This window comes from Rissa tridactyla, chromosome 3 (genome assembly GCF_028500815.1).
Source record: "Rissa tridactyla isolate bRisTri1 chromosome 3, bRisTri1.patW.cur.20221130, whole genome shotgun sequence".
NCBI lineage: Eukaryota > Metazoa > Chordata > Aves > Charadriiformes > Laridae > Rissa > Rissa tridactyla.
In genome coordinates this window covers 9,753,651-9,770,693 of record NC_071468.1, presented here as the reverse complement: position 1 = coordinate 9,770,693, position 17,043 = coordinate 9,753,651, and the positions used below count along the sequence as shown (strand labels likewise).

At 46.1% G+C, this 17,043-nt stretch overlaps 1 protein-coding gene across 1 annotated transcript in view; it reads right to left on the bottom strand.

Moving 5' to 3' along the window:
- Positions 1-17,043, bottom strand: part of SLC24A3 (solute carrier family 24 member 3) — a 181,372-nt gene that overhangs the window by 15,013 nt on the left and 149,316 nt on the right. Inside the window, exons 8-15 of the mRNA XM_054196185.1 lie at positions 14,841-14,866; positions 13,113-13,166; positions 11,411-11,556; positions 8,334-8,494; positions 7,487-7,763; positions 5,683-5,849; positions 3,795-3,909; positions 2,776-2,888 (exon numbers count right to left, since the gene is read on the bottom strand). Of these exons, the coding sequence (XP_054052160.1) occupies positions 2,776-2,888; positions 3,795-3,909; positions 5,683-5,849; positions 7,487-7,763; positions 8,334-8,494; positions 11,411-11,556; positions 13,113-13,166; positions 14,841-14,866 (1,059 nt within the window). The remainder of the gene's footprint in view (positions 1-2,775; positions 2,889-3,794; positions 3,910-5,682; positions 5,850-7,486; positions 7,764-8,333; positions 8,495-11,410; positions 11,557-13,112; positions 13,167-14,840; positions 14,867-17,043) is intronic.

Genomic DNA, 17,043 nt, shown 5'->3' with positions numbered 1-17,043 from the left:
AAATTTGGATCCTACCAAATACCGAAGGAGCAGAGCTAAATTGTCACTCTTAGCTCAGAAATTACCTAGTGCTTCTGACTCCCAGTCACATTTAGCGGACAAGCGGGTTGGCCCAAGCCTGTGAACCCCCGCACAGTGAGCAGGCCTTGCTTGTGCGAGCAGCCCAAGGCTCAGCCCTATGGACCCTCAGGGAGCAGGAGCTCCTTGTCCTCTGCCCCTGCTGACCTCCGTGTGCCAGGCACATCAGCAGGGCTCCCTGAATAACTAACAGCACCTTGTAGCTCTTAAAGCTGTCACCAGGCTACACCTGACCCAGCTAACTCAAGCCTTTTCTGGCAACTTAGTAATATTTAAATAATTAATGACTAATAATGTGGGGGATGAAGGGAGGGGGCTTGTTTTGTTTTGAAGTCCAATTATCCAAGGATTTAGACAGAAATCCAGGAACTGCAAGTGAAAACTGAGGAAACTCTCTTTGCTAATTGTGGGGCTGTTTCCAAGACTGCCTTCTCTAACCACGTGATCACGCTGTACAATGATCATTTTGGGTGTGCAAAACAGTAGTGACATTGTTATGCCTCCATGAAAGCTGGCTGCTTCTCTTCAGTCACTTGTTTTCATCCTTTTCCGCAAAAATATAGATGAGCTACAGATAAGTTGCTCATTGAAGAAAGGGATTTTCTTCCTACAGCATTGCTTCCTTTTGTCACACCTATATTCAAGGAGAGGGAAGATCCCAGGAACTACAGGCTGGTCAGCCTGACCTTGATACCTGGGAAGGTGATGAAGCAAATAATCCTGGGAACCACTTCTAAACATATGAAGGACAAGAAGGTGATTGTGAGCAGACCTACAGATTTAAGCAGGGGAAATCATGTTTACCAGCCTGATAGCCTTCTACGATGAGGTGGACTTGCTGGATGAGAGGAGAGCAACAGATGTTGTTTATGTTGACTTTAGCAAGGCTTTTTGACGTTGTTTCTCAAACATACTCGTAGACAAACAGAGGAAGAACAGATGAAATAAGTGGACAGTGGAGTGGACTGATAACTGGCCAAACCGCTGTGCTGAAAGTCCAGCTGGAGGCCAGTCAGTAGTCGTTTACCCCACGGGTCAACGCTGCTTAACGTCTTTATTCATGAACTGGATGATGGGGCAGAGGGCACCTTCAGCAAGTTTGCAGCTGGTACAAAACTGTGAGGGGTGGCTGATGCACCAGTGGGTTGTGCTGCCATCCAGAGGGACCTGGACAGGCTGGAGAAATCTGCAGGCAGGAAACTCACGAACACCAACAAAGGGAAATGAAAAGTCCTGCACCTGGGAAGGAATAACCCCACGCATCAGTACATGCGGGGGCTGACCAGCTGGAAAGCAGCTTGGCAGAGAAAGACCTCTTGATCCTGGTGGACACCAAGCTAAAGTTCACAATGCACCCTTGTGGCATGGAGCACCAACAGCATCCTGGGCTGCGTTAGAAGAAGCACTCCCAGCAGGTAGAGGGAGATGATCCTTCTCTACTCAGCATTGGTGAGACACATCTGGAGTGCTTGGTCCAGTTCTGGGCTCCTCAATACAAGGAACATACAGACTTACTGGAGCGAGTCCAGTGAAGGCCCACAAGAATGATATAAGGGACTGCAGCACCTGAGATACAAAGAGAGGCTGAAAGAGTTGGGACTATTCAGCCCGGAAAAGAGCAGATTCATGGGAATCTTATCGATGTGTATAAATACCTGATGGAAGAAGACAACGTGCAGCCAGACTCTCCGGAGTGGTATCCATTAAAAGGACAAGAGATAACATGCACAATTTTAAATACAGAAATTGCATTTAAACGTAAGAATGCTCTTTTACTGTGAGAGTGGTCAAACACCGGAACAGGCTGCTGAGAGCAACTGTGTAGTTTCCATCCTTGGAGGTATTCAAGACCCAACTGGACATGGTCCCAAGCATCTTGCTCTAGCTGCCCCTGCTTTGAGCAGAGGGCTGGGGACCAGATGATCTCCGGAGGTACTTGCCAATCTCAACAATTCTGTGATTCTCCAGTCCTTTAACTTTGCGTTTACTCAGTGATTATAATCAACAATCTTTCCTCTGTCCTACACTGCTGTCTGAGCGTTGTCCAGCTAACAGCAATAGCAACAGCGAGTTCCCTCTAGGACTTCATGGCATCTCCTCCTCTGCCTTGTCAGAAGGGAGCTTGCAAACAACTTTGGGGACAGGGGGGTGGCTCTTTTGTCATTTGGGAAGTAAAGGACAGTTTCATTGGTGTTGGGTAGATTTTCTCAAACAGGAAAGCTCTGCAGTGTTTCCTGATGATGGTCATGCTCTGAAATATCCAGTTATTTAACCGCTTCCTTCATCTTACAGTGTGTTAACAGTTTAACCATGCTAGAATTTTTCTTACCAAAGGCCCTAGAGGTTTTCTCTATGCTTTAATTTTCACCTATGTGTTTATCCCCTCTGTCTTATTAAAAACAGGATAATTCTCCTTAATTGGAATATATTCAAGTGCGTGAAAATACCATATACTCTAGTGACTTGGTTTATTTCAGCACAGACTCCCTTTAAGGAAGAAATGGAAGTACCTGTCCTCCAAAGGATGGGGAACATCCACTGACAATTACTTGGTACTTCTCCCAAACTGTAACAGAGCAAAACTATTTGTTTCTCCAAATCCAGTCCACAGAATTTTGGACTTTTTTTTTTTAAATAGATCTGTTTTCTTAAAGAAAAAAATTAAAAAAGAATCATATGAACTAATGTAGGACTTACGTATGATCCATAATTCACTGCTAGGGTCTGCAAAGCCCACGGGAGGCCTAGGCCAATTAAAATATCAAAAACATTGCTTCCGATGGAGTTTGACACAGCCATATCTCCCATACCTGCAGGAATGGAAACCATGTACAATCAAACATGTCTCAGAGAAGTCTTTCAACTTTTAAACAGAAATACATTAATCTGAGCTAATCCAGACAATTTCCAAGGAGTAAGGCAAAGAGTTAAAGGAGATCTCACTCATCCCATTCCTTCCCTTTCACCACCCCATCACACAAGGCTAGCAGGGTTGAAGGGCCTGAATCCACCTCCTAGGATCATCTGAGAACTTCCCACAACTAATCCTCCACTGCTGTGGGGACCCTGGCCACTGGCTGTGCTGGCTGCAGCCCACTGGCACTCTTGTGCCATGCTCAGTGGGGCTTTTGATGCTTAATGTAACCGTGACACATGAGTTTCTATACTGGACTGATTAGATTAGGTCTTCAGTTAGTCTATTTATTAAGCAGCCAGTTGTTTCAACGAAGAGCCACTGTTTTTGTTCCCCAAAGCAGTACTGACAACTTTCTTTTTCTCTTAAAACACCTGTTGCTGGAGTCACAAGGAAAAAAAAAAAAAAAAGGAGTTTCAAAGAGTTTCATTAAAAACAGAACTATCTTCCAGTCCTTATGACTGTGGAGACAAGCTGGAAAGTGACCTGAAAGACCCTTATGCCATGTTTTGAACAATTCTATACCATTGATATTTAAATTAAGGAAAACATTGTGACTTTTGGGGAAGGCTTGTAGTTGACCATAGTGCCAAAATTTGTTCCGCACCATCATTAAGAACATATTAGCTGCTTTGTAATAGCAACATAATGAATTTCCTTCTTGGTTCTTGTTTCAAATTTCAGCATCAGGAAAAGGGCTCTGTTTGTTTTCACATTCAGGACACATCTGCGCTACCTAAAGAGGAAGAGGACAGAAGGAAATACTTCCATAGCAGTATAACATTCTCTGTGATGAACCTACCTTGCCTTGCTACGATAAGGCTTGCCATGCAGTCCGGCACACTGGTTCCAGCTGCCAAGAAAGTGATGCCCATGATCACATCTGGAATTCCCAGTGTGTAGCCAATGATTGTCACCTAAGGACAGGAAATAAACTGTCAAGCTGTTTACAAGAATTAAAATCAGAGAGCAGCTTGGCCCAATTCTGCAAGATGCTGTGAGACAGAGTTCACTGCTCTGCGAAAACTCACACTTTTCTTTAAAGGCTCTTTTGGTATATTCATCCCCTGGCAGAGCATAGCAATGACGTGCTTTGTACTCCCTGTGGTTAGCTGCTTCACACCTTTCATCCATAATTTTTCTGATACTAACCTGGAAAAGAGACTATATGGTGGCCCACTACCCTGTGTAACAGTCTCCTTGTCTTGGCTGAAGTTTGCAGACATTATTATATACAAATAATAGCTAAGCAGACACTAAACCACCCCCATGGTTCATTATACTACGAGAACGCTATATGCAGGGACATATCGCCAAGTGACTGCAAACAATTCCTACTGGCAGAGAAGAGATACCTTTAATTTCCTCTTTCCTTTGCTATAAACTCTTATCTACGATAAATTAGTGCTCTTCAAATTGATTAATATTTTAAAATTTTGGATGCCTTTGTCTAATGACACCCATTTCCTATAAGCCACATTTAATTGCTCTTCTGAACTCTCTGCAGCATACTGCAAGAAATGTGAACCATATGTTAGAAGCAACACAGTGACCCAGTGGGCTCTGGTATTTCAGCTATGGAAAGCTGCGATAGCTTTTTTTCTTGAAAAACAGCTCATCCTCGCAGATGAAAAGCAGCAAGTAACCTTCTGGTTTTTTTTCAGGGTAACATGGGCTATTGAAAACAAAACAAAATAAAAACCCGTCTTCTATAACTGCTTTGATTAGTTCCTAGGGAAAAGCCTGGCATTCATTTTTGCATTTAGTACAAGAACGAACTGTGAAGGCAGTGAAGATTTTTTTGCTGCCTCCCCCTTCCCAGCAGGGAAGCAGTTGCCAGTGCTTTAGCGAGGCATCTCCACGCTCTTCGGGTCCCATGCCGACGCAGACCATGAATCGTGCACCCCATCAAAAGTGCAGCAGCCCAGACCCAGGCTTCCCTTGTTAGACCTTCTCCTGATGCCGATGCTCCATCATTGTCTGATTCTGCTTAAGAGTACAGACCGGCCCAAAAGAAACACAATCCATGCTGCAGTGTTACTGTAATCCTAACGAGGATGACTTACACTTTTTACCTACACATATCATGTAGTGAGGCCTGCAGCAAGCTAAAAGGCTCAATGACCCAGCCAGTGCACAAAACTTGTCCCCTGTGAACAGTCCAACTATGCGTGTATTTCCTTGTGTTCCTTTTTATTTATCCACTTCTACCTTTAGGATAATGAGGTAGAATTAAGTTCCTGTTAACTAGAGTAGTTGTGCAAGATTTGGCTCAATGTCATGCTTTTGTTCATGCCGAGTTCCAAGTTTCGTCATTCACAACTCCGTCTCTCAAGCTTGCTTGCTCCAAGAAAAGGAAAAGCTATTGAGGCCAGATTCTTACTAGCACCAGGGCCTCTTTACACCGCCCTGCACAAGAAGGAGGTGTTAAACTGGTGCAAGTGTAATTTTTTTCCCATGTTAAAGAACCTGGGTGAAATTCCAGCCATGAATGAAGTTCAAAGGCCATGGTTACCGGCCCCTAATTTTCTTCTCTCAGTGTGGACCGGTCTAATAGAAATGGAAGCAGGCTTAAGGCTTCTCATTTAAAAATTCAGGTACGTAGAGCTTTCTACAAATTTCTCTAAGCTGTCAAAAACCACTTCTGTTGCCCCTCCCAGGCTGTGGTTTCTGCTTTAGTTGGTACGTACCATCCACACCATCATGTAGGAGAAAGCTGCAATCCAGAGGGTAGAAGAAGCAAAAGTAACCATGAACCATTTTTCCAAGTGGGGTTTGTTACAGTTGGGCACTGTGAAGTACAGGACAAAACTCAATGGCCAAGTAAAAAGCCACTTCAAGATTTCTATCTTGCCAGCTGTAAAACAAAAAAAGGGAAATAATCACAATTCTAGTCTCCTTTAGTCCAGAATGTTATTATTTTGTTAATAACAAGCAAGATGCCAGCAACACCTCAACCTAAGTGCTATTCAAACAGATAGGGACAAGACATTCCTTGCTCAGGATATCATGGTGTGATGGCAGAGATGGGAGGGCAGGGATGGGCAGAGAGGAGGAGTATGAAGTGCCTCCCTGAGAGTTAAGTAACGGGTCAGAGCACACTTGCTACCCTCCCTGGGTCAAGTTCTTACAGGTACCACATAAAAAGCAAGTTCTGGAAAGAGATCTGATCCATCTTCAACCACCTAATGGGAGGCTATAGAAAAGATGGAGCTAGGCCCTTCGCAGAAACGCAAAAGGGAATTATGAGAGCCAATGGACTCAACTTGCAATAAGGGAAATTCAGAACAGATGCTACCATAAATTCTACGCTTTCTTTTTTTTTGCCCTACCGTGAGGGTTGTCAAACACTGGAACAGGCACCCAAAAAGACTGTCGGATCTCCATCCTTATAGATAATCAAAACTCAACTGGATGCAGCCTTGGGCAACCTGCTCTGAGCAGGGGTTTGAACAAGGGATCTCCAGAGGCTCGTGACAACTTTTCCCATACCATGAATCTAGTGTCATAGTCCATAGGACATCTAAATTACTCTCTTCAAGGCTCAGGTTTTTTCCTTCCTTGAACTATAGCTATGTTGTTTGAGTGATGAGATCTGAACATGAGTTCCCCAAAACATATCTCACCTGTAAAGGGCAGGGCCAGTCCCTACAGTATTCTGGCTTGTCTGCAACACAGCAGATCTTGCCAGCAACAACACAGGTCTCACCAGCTGTGTCAAGTGTGAGTCAAAGGTAAGGCAGGGATACGTTTTAATCATCCCGGGACTCGAGCCCTGATGGGGTAAGAGGGAGGGACTTGGCAAAAAGGAGAGCTTCATCCTGCAGGCGCAGTGCTCAGCAACCTGAGGCACGTGTGGTTTTCCACAAGTCGCGCAGCTGCTCTGACTTTCTAAGCCCTCCAGAAACACTGAGAAGACACCGTGGCTGTGCCTAGTTAAGAGCAGGAAGCAGAGGCACCCAAGGACCTTCTTTTGTTGTCTCTCCACACCAGCACCACCGCTGCCTTGTCTCCACTAGTACTACACCTTACCACAAAGGTAAGAGCGCACCTCATTTCCCAGCAAAGGTAAGACCTAGGTGCAGACACATCTGACCTGCATTCAGGCACCTTGACAGCAGCCCCCACCATCCTCGGCTTCCTCTGCAGTCAGCAGAGACAGATGGGCCTCTCTGGTGAGGGTGACCCAGGTTTTGAGGGAGGAACCACCCCATGGAGATTGCTGCCTTTCCCTTCTGACTGCAACAGCAGCGTTGGGCCAATGCACGAGCAGCAGCAGAGGTGTGTCCAAGCCCAGGAGTCTGCAACCTGAGAAGTTCCTGCTGCTTCCCAGTTCCTCTTATCTTTTACCTGTGACCAGGAGCTACACTATGAGGTGCAGGCTGATGAGAGCTCTCAGAGACACTTCTACCTCAACACACATCTGCAATGCTCTCTGGCATACCCAAACAGAGTTTTGCTTTCTGGAACAACACAAACCCAGGATTTTCTTACTGGGTAGGTCAAAAGGTGTGTATGGCCCTTCATGGTCATCATCGTCATCATCTTCTTCCTCTTCCTCATCGTTTTCGTTGTTCTCGTTATCCTCATTCTCATTCTCTGTCTCGTTCCCAGCCTCAGCCATGTCTTCGTCCCGCCGTGTGCCATTCACACCCCGCTCGGCGGAGTTGCTGGGGCCTGTTCCATTCTCAACCACGTGCTTGATAGGTATTTTGATGGCTACTTCTGACTCACCATTGGTGTAAGTCCTGCTGTTGATCAGTCTTTGTCTCTGCAAATACAGGCACAAATTCTTACTGAAAGACAGATTTTTTTTAAAGAGCAAAGGAGGAACAGAGAGAGATGTGCAGAGTTTGTTAAAAATTTGGCTTTAAAAGCAAAAGGGATGAATTTTGATCAAGTATAACATGATGCTTGCTAGCAGATGACTAGATAAATCTCACATATAAAACTTTTATAAGAGAAGGACCAGTGGTTGTAGAATTGACTCCAGGAGTACTCCAAGACTAGGGCCAGACTAAGTACAGACTCGGTCACTTGCACTTATTATTATATAATTATTAAATAAATGCAAGTGATATTAATGTCGGATCAATGCTGGCAGCACCTCCTGTGAGCAACAGTTACAGGTAACATAACCACATAATGACTTGAAACTTTCTCTGCTAAAATCTCCACGGGGACTGATAGCAAGGGTTGAAGTTGGTGTCAGAAGGATAAAATCTGGGAAGACGCTATCAGGGATCCAGAAGAAACACAAGAGTTCCATTTTGACCCAGACACTGCTACAGGAAAAGGCAAATTCAGAAGAAGAGGAGGTAGGGAGAGATAAAAGACATACCTCATTGATTAACATGCGGCTAGCCATGGAGAGACGTGTTTTGGGAGGGAAGTGGCTAGTTATCATGATCCGGAGCCCAGCCTCGGAAAATGAAAGCTGGTGTGGGTAGGCAGACAGCAGCTCATCCACCATGATCACTGAGGCTTTACGGTGGAAATTTCCTGCAGCCAAGGAACAAAGAGAAACTGAGATCATCTTCCAGCAGTCTCCCTCTGTGCCTTACATGGCTCTCCAAAGAATAAACCTGCGGATTCCACAAGTCCTTTGTAAGAACCATTCCTTCAGCTACTACCATTCAAAATATGCCTCTGCTGTCCTTATTTTCTGTCTTTACACATCCTACACTTCTGTCCTTAAATAAATTGCCAACGTGGTACCTCCACTCACGCTCATTACAGAGAATTAAATCTGCTCTGCGCAGTTCATCACAGGCCAGCATTAGGCAGATCACTGCTTCCACAGCAGCTATTCCACCAAGGCAGAAATGGTGCTGTAGTAAATCTGCATTAATTCCACTGTTATAATCTGCACTTCTGTGAGTATCCTCACCCATCGTTAACTGTACACAGGGGTGAGGAACTTGTCACTGTGTTCCTGGAGGGTACCAATGCCAATGGAAAGTGGGTCCCTGCATCCTGGGCTTGCAGCTCATAGCTGGGAAGGTGCCATCAAACCTGGCAGCAAGCACATGTGCCAGTCCGTGGGGTGTGACCCACAGTGCAGGAGCAAAGGAATGAGGAGACAGGGGCAGGTACCTGAATTACGCTCCAGCTGGCTCACAGTGCCAGTGCCCATTGCCTCTGGGGTGACACGGTGCCAGTGCCTATACTTTTCACCTCAGCCTGTGAATTCTGGACCAGGACTGGCACTTGGCAGCAGGAAAACCTGAAGTCTTCCCTGACACATCTCCACTTTGGTATATTAAAATCAGCGCTGAACACAGGCAATCATTCATGATAGGACAAGAGGAAACGGCCTCAAGTTGCGCCAGGGGAGGTTTAGACCGGATATCAGGAAAAATTTCTACACCAAAAGGGTTATCAAACACCGGAAGAGGCTGCCCAGGGAAGTGGTGGAATCGCCATCCCTGGAGGTATTTAAAAGATAGGTAGATGTGGTGCTTAGTGACACGGTTTAGTGATGGTTTTGTCAGTTGGTTGATGGTTGGACTCGATGATCTTAAAGGTCCCTTCCAACCTAGACAATTCTATGGTTCAATGATTACTATTTATTGCCATCACTGCTAGTCTTACAGAAGAGTATCTCCTTGGCCTTAGTGTCACTTTTTTTTTCTGACTGAGAAGGTTTCCATGGATTGGGGTAGGTAAGTGGGGTCATCCATATTCAAAAAAGTCAAAACAGCCAGACACCTTTTCCTTGTGACTTTTTCCATGCTGGCATTTCCTGCATGGCACTTGGGGGAACTGCCCCAAACACAGAAATCCTTCCGTTTGATTCTTTTTGGTCCTCTGTTCAGAAAAGATCTCAGAAAACGAACAGTAGTGTCTGAAACCCTCAGGCAACCTGTTGCAATTGGTGCTGTTTGTGACCACATGCTACTGGCTGGTGTGCACAGCAGCGCCACTTGCCTGTCTGGACCTCCGGTGGCCCACTGCCAAGTAAAAATAGGAACAATCTGCAAGAAAATGAAGCAATCCTTTTGTCTTCCTTCCTCAGCCAGTTTGAGTAACCGCAAGTGTCCAAAACAAAAAATTACCAGCAGCTGAGCAGTGTCATGCAAAGACGCATTCTGGAGAGATTTAAACCAAATCCCACAATCAGAACCGCCTCATTTGTGCGTAACCCTGCGGCCACCGGGTAAACCTAGATGAGTAAGGCCTGAGTTTATGCTTACGGAGAGTTTTACCAGTCTAGCTTTACTGGTACAGAGTGTGGTCATAGTGCCAGCACAGTTTCACTGTTGAGAGCCCCAGGCTACAGACAGCTGTTCCCATAAAAGCAGCTTCCCCAAACCAGAGTGCAGAGCACTCAGAAAAGCCTTCCCTCAGCAATAGGGCAGTAACACCATAGCTGACTCAAAGGGTTTGATGCCAGCAAATAAACCCCCTCTACATTTCATGTTTAGTTGCTTACCGTATACAGACTATGTCTTTCAATCACTGTTTAAGAGAGATCTACTTTTGTTATTTTTTTTTTTAGGCCAGTGAAACAAAAAGGGCAGTCCATCTGTAGCCAGAGACCAGGACTGCTTTAGACATGCCAGAGCTCCTTCTCAAGTTAAGCCAGTGACTAGGGGGTGTGTGTTATTCCTGTGGATAGGTGCACATAAATCCCAAGCAGTTACTGCACGTGCTTGTTGACTGTTGCAAAGATAAAAAAAAAAGGTCCTCTGGAAATACAGTTTAACACACGCTTGCAAATGCACATATCGAACTACTGCTGCTGAGCTATGGAGTGGGTGAATTCTTTTAAGCTGAAGAAATACAACCATTTTTATATGCAATTGTGACTAAAGTCAATCGGGGGCATATTTCAGCCAAAGTGACATCCACTTCAAGAGCATTTACTTGGAAAAGTTGTGCACATCCAAGACAGCATGTGCAGTAAGAGCACGCTACCTAGACCAACACAGAGTCCCCACTCTCCCTTCACCAAGGGAAAGGTGTACGCTGGTATAATTAGGGCCTGCTCAATTTATGTAATTTTGGAATGGAGCTAAATTTAACTGGAGGTACTAGATGTAAATGGGCATCTTCAGTGCAGAATAACAGCGCCCACAGGAGGATTTACAATGGCATGGCTGTAACAGCCTAAGTAAGTAGCCCCTGGGCAAGTCAGGCTTGAAGCTGGAGGAGTCCTTTCAGCCAGGCACTTGTCCAGCAGCAAGAACTACCCAGAGGAGGCCTGAGCTGCCTCCAGCAGCAAAGGATGCAGTGGCTGAGGTCACCGTGCCATGCCCTCAGGCACAGAAGCTACGGCCATCTGGCAGGAGGGTTACAAAAGGGCCACCTCCCTGCCTATTTCATGGCTGATAAGACAGAAGCAGTCCACACCGTATGACTAAGCAGACAAACTTGTAAACATTCAGAATAATGCAAGCAAGCAGCGTGACTTACTGGAACAGTTACCTTTCTTTAGTAATACCACTGTGGCATCGCAGTTGCTGTTATCGTCCATTTCCGTGTTATTTGCTAAACCATTCACCATATTTGCAGAGTTTTTTGTCTTCCTTTCAAAGCAGTGATGTATGGTTGAGTTGTACCTGCACAAATGAAACAAACTCTAGCTGTACCTTTGCTCTTTCTACGTGGATTTCTCGACGCTCTTCCTTTCCTAGACTCATATCCTGTGCGATCCAACTAAGGGAGGGAAGAAAAACCCTCTGGTTTTAAGGAAATCTAGCCACAGTGTGCGTATGCCAGAGCTCCACGTTGTATACAATGCAACCTCTCCATACCCAGAATGCTACGAAAGTTACAAGACACGGATCTTGAATGTATTATGTGTAATTAGTACACTGTATAGCAAATAATGATTACTTGTCATCGTCCAAACTTACTTTTTATCACATAATCACACCTGAGTGTGAGTGTTGTTTTACCTGTGAAGATCTACCACAGAAACACACAACCATATGCTAAGTTCTGTTTCAACTTAGGGGAGAAAAAAAACCATAATCTTTGTTTCTCATTTTATTTAGAGTAGCCAGGAGCTGACACAAACATGAGCCGAGGATCTCACCACGATACTCAAAGGCAAGGACAGACCACTGTGAACACCTGGCTGAGGTCCCTAACCAGGGTGACGACCTCCCCAGCTATAACCAAAAAGGTATGAAACATCTGTTCACACGACAGCATTGCTTTCAGAAAAAAAACAAAAGCACGTTCTAGAGTCAGACATTACAACTGGCTGTTTTGCTGGTCAGTAAATTGTTGCAAGGGTGAAGCTACCCTCCATGTTAAAAAAAAATTTCTAATTATTAGAAGTGAGATGAATTCTGACTCGTGTTCCCTTCAACCTAGCCCGAGTGTTTTGCTGTTCTCACTGAGAATTCCTCTCACAATATTTACTCTATCCGTCATTTCAAAACAAATCTCTACTCTTACTTGTTGAGACAAGACCACTGGTGTGCTTGGCAGCTAGTAGGTTTTGTTGAATGTTCCAGTTTAAATATGGGTTTCCTTTCCACTGGCTTTTAAAAACAAGGCAGGAGGAGGGGAACCAAACAGCAGAACAGACTAGCTTTGCTAGCACGAACTTGCGCGACAGGAGTTACACAAGTCAGATGCTCAGAAAATCAATGCTGATTGTTCTGTAGTTTTATCACTTGTCTCCAAGCAAGCAAGAACAAATTGCTGTGGAGTTTTGCACCCATAAAAAGTAGACTGGGATCTCCCATGTGTTTATTTCTGAGTAAGGATGCTAAAACAAAGTCACAGGAGGCTGCTTTGGTGGGGCTCAGAGATGGATTCGGTTCTCTGCTCTGCCACAGACTTGCTGCATTAGTCTTGGTATGTTCCCACAGGGTATGATCTGTAAAGCATCACCCACCTTTAGATGTCTGATCCTTGGATCTATACTACGGGGATAGGCAACCTCTTCCTGCCTCACCAGGATAAATTGCAGGTAAGTACATGACAGGGCAAGGTGCTTTAACCCCTACTATTGGAGGCGCTGCTGGTGTGCAAGCTGGGTGATGCAGTGGAAGCCCTGCCCACAGCCTGCAGCTCTCTTTAATTACCTTTGCAACCTCTGGAAAAGGACTGGAGCAGGGAGCCTTACAATCTAAACAAACCAAGGGCACATTTGACTTACTTCATGATAACGATGTAGATGACATACATCAGCACTAAGACTAAGGACTCCCACCTGCAAACAAGAGCAACACAGAAAACAGATCAGAGCAAGGCACAGCAGTCAGCTGCCTGAGTTCAGCCATTCCCCCCATCTGTCACACCACAAACTTGCAGAAAGGCTTGACCCTCTTGGGTTGTCTTAACACACCTCTAGAAAAGGGCATGTGTGATGCCTCCTTTGTTTTCCTGACTTCTGCTCTGGTTTTACTTGGCCAAATCAATCCATCTGCTAAGAACAAGTGACTAAACCCAGAAGCTTAGTGAACAAATCACGCACCCAACATAAGATCTGTAAGGACAATACCTATGGGGGCTGCAGCAGAGGGAAGGAAACAGCCGTCCTGCTCTACCTGCACAGGTGTAAAGCACGTCGTTGGGCTTTCTGAGCATGCTAAAGCACACTGAGCACGCTGAGACAACCTGAACAGCGGCAGCTGCACTTTCGCTACTGCTGCTGCATAACCACTGAGAATGCAGCAGGCATGATTAGATATTGGCAGGGTTTTCCTCCACTGTTTCTGTGTCAAACTAATTAAATTTCTATGAAAACAAAATAGACTATGACTTTCAGAACTTTTTTTTAGGTAATATCTTTTTCATTGACCAAAATGCTGTATTCTGCATAGTTCCCTATGCAGAATCCCCTATGGCAAACTGCTAGTCCTTGTGGAAATCATCCATTATCAGGCTGCTATATACCAAAACTCATAGGCCATTTTCTCTTTAAGGATTTTGAGACATTGCACTAACTATATCAATATCTCATTCCCTGCTTCTGGCAGTTCAACACTCGGTTTCCTCATTGATGTGTTTCAGTTGAAGGGCAGAGTCAACTACAATTGGGCCTCGAGTCAATTTTAGTTAAAAAAACAAAACAAAACAAAGAAAAACAAGCCATTGCAAAACTCAGTGTTTCAGAAATCCTTCTCTGAAATGAAACATAAATCCCCCAGCGAGAACAAGTTTAAGAAAACACGCAACCCAAAAAGCCTGACTCCCCCTAGTGCTTGTAATCTAAATAATACTGGCTGTGAGTGAAATCAAAGCTACCACTGTCACTCTACAAGCCCTGAGAGGTGCTGAAAACAAAACCATCAAAGCAAAACAACTGAAAGTACACTTTTAAAAGTGTCTGAAGCCCTCCTAGCCTACCATACCTACTGCAGTACTTTCAAGCACGTTCATGGAGATATTAACATTTTTTTTTTTCTTTCTTTAAACCAGTCATTTGCTCTTTAATATTGCCTTAGGAGCTTTTGCTTTTTAAATTATTAAAAATCCAAATATTGGAACACACTTATTTATGACTGCTTGGGTGGCCCTTTCCATTCCCAGGCGGGCTGACATCCCTGTCACACTGACACCCAAGCAGCAGTCTCTGCCTCTGCTGAGCACATCACCATCCCCGGACTGCTGCAGGGTGGCCAGAGGCTACCGACTGCTGTCGCTGTATTAGGAAACAGTCTGAGTAATGCTCCCCTATGCTCTCCTCTCTAGCTCAGAAAATTAGTTATTCTAACCCATCTTGTGCTGGGGTTTCTCACACAGCAGGAATCTGCTGCCTGAATCGCCCTGCAGACCTTTTTAGCTTTCCCCTCCGCTCCTAAGGAACCCCGCTTATTGCAGTTTTTGTGGTATAACCAGAAAAAAATGAAAAGAGAAGAGATCCACGGACGGATATACTTACCAGGAAACTTTTTCGTCATAAATAAACTGTGGAGAAAAGGTTTAAAAATAGGCATGTTACACATGAAATCACAGATGAAAACAGCTCATCACCTGAGCATGCAACAGAGCGGGCAGAGCAACCCAGGGCTCAAGGCAATGGGATTAAGCTCTGGTCTGTTTTGGCACTGCCCTCCTGCCCAGCCTTTGAACTTTTCAACCCTTAAGTTTCTCTCACCTAGTAAAGGCGGGCAGGTACTCCTTCCCCAATACCACAGGATCCTTGTGTAACCAGGGCTATTGCGGCAGCGAAGCAGAAGCGGTTGCAGGGGAAAACAGAAGTGAGTCAGAGAAGGGGCTGCACCTGCCTCTGACCCGCAGGGCTGGTCTCACCACAGACACGGCCTCTTCCCCTGGCCTGTTCTTGGGTGGCAACTGGGCAACCCGTATGCAGATTTACAGCCAGCTCCGCGGCTGCTGTGAAATTCCGCCGGCTGAAAACTGTGCCCAGGGTTGTCCCTGCCCATGGCGGGGGGGTTGGAACTAGATGATCTTGAAGGTCGCTTCCAACCTGAACCATTCTGTGATTTCTTTAATATCCACGTGATCACCACACTGGCTGAGTTTAACTACTGCGATCGCCATTTTAGCGCGCCTGCAGGCGGATGCTGAAGCTTTCGGTGACAGTGCTGCGCAAACCTCCTTGGTAATGTGTCGCTTCCCGTGTGCGTTAAGACGCCCCGTGTTGGGGATGAAATAACGCTACGCCAGGACGGTGAAGGGTGTTTGCCCATCCACGCCTGGTTTCGGGGGGGGGTGTGAAGAGGCAGAATTTGGGAGGTGACCGGCAGGTGGCTGCCGTGCTCCACAGCTGGGCCCTTCCCCACTACAGGCTCCACCACCACCACCAGCCCTGCTGCGAGCGGAGGGGGCTGCCACCCTCCCTCGCTGGCAACACCCCTCTGCCTCCCCTTCTCCTTCCACCTCAGAGGGACCCTGGTGGGGGGCTGCTCTCCCTGCCGCTCCCAGCTGCCGCATAAAGAGCGGGGGGACCCTCAGCGTGGCTCAGCCCGTGGTGCCGTGACCCCACCTGCCACGGCTGCTGCAGCAGGAAGGCCCTGAGGGCCAGCCAGGCCACCTGGCCTGTAGGCAGGGTGGCCAGGAGGGCCAGCCAGGCCACCTGGCCTGTATGCAGGGTGGCCGGGAGGGCTGCCCAGGCCACCTGGCTTGTCATGCAGCAGGAGGACCATCCAGGCCGACTGGCCACTGTGTAGGGTGCCCGGAATGGCCAGCCCTTCACGGCAGCGTGGGGCCTCTCCGGGAGGTTGGAGCTGGGGTCGCACACAGCAACCTGTAGCCTCTGGGCGGCCACTCCACCCCGTCAGCCTCGGAGAGGAGCCCACTTTCCATTCGGTCCTTCCAAGGCATCCGCGCCCGCTTTCAGCTCGATGCTGCACGGGGAGGCGGAAATGCCGTATTTGCAGTAGGGAAAGACAACCACAGCAGTGCACCGGAGAAACGGGAGAGAAAGGGAAGAAGCCTCCGGAAGCACAGTGAAACGCTTCCCTTCAGCTCTAGAGCCTGTAAATATCAACTCCTGCGGGACAGCCGGCACCAAGCAATAGTTATGTTGGTTACTGGAAGAAAATATGACCACAAAACAACACGCATGTTTTAAGTTCCAGCTCCCAGTCACTGTCATCTAATCTGACAAGGCCTGTTTTAGGTTACAATGTGTTGGTGTGACGGGACATGAACGCATGGGCATTGACCTTTGTGATTAAAAATAGCACCCGTCCCACTTTTGTCACTAATGACTCTGACCACGTCCCTTCAAGTTAAGATACAAAGCCATCTTTCTCCCTTCAAGGGAAATGAAGAGTAACAGTTTTGCCAAGCCTTACCAGAAGACAAGGTAACCTTGTAATAGTAAGCTTAAAAAAAAATAAAAATTACAGGGCTGAATCAAGGTGAGGTAAGTATGGTAAGGGTGGTTTATCCACTTCTAATCTCTGCGATTTAGAGTTCACTCATTCTTATCAAATGGCCTGCAGCACCAAACAGGTGAGTTTATACCGCTTTGCTATTTATTACTGCAGCACTGCAATTACTTGGCTAGTGGAAATAGAAGGAGACAAAGTCACATTGATTTACCCAGCAGAATATCAAGGTTTTGGAAGCTGCTGAATCTCAGCGTTGGCAGGAATGTATTTATTTCCCCTCAG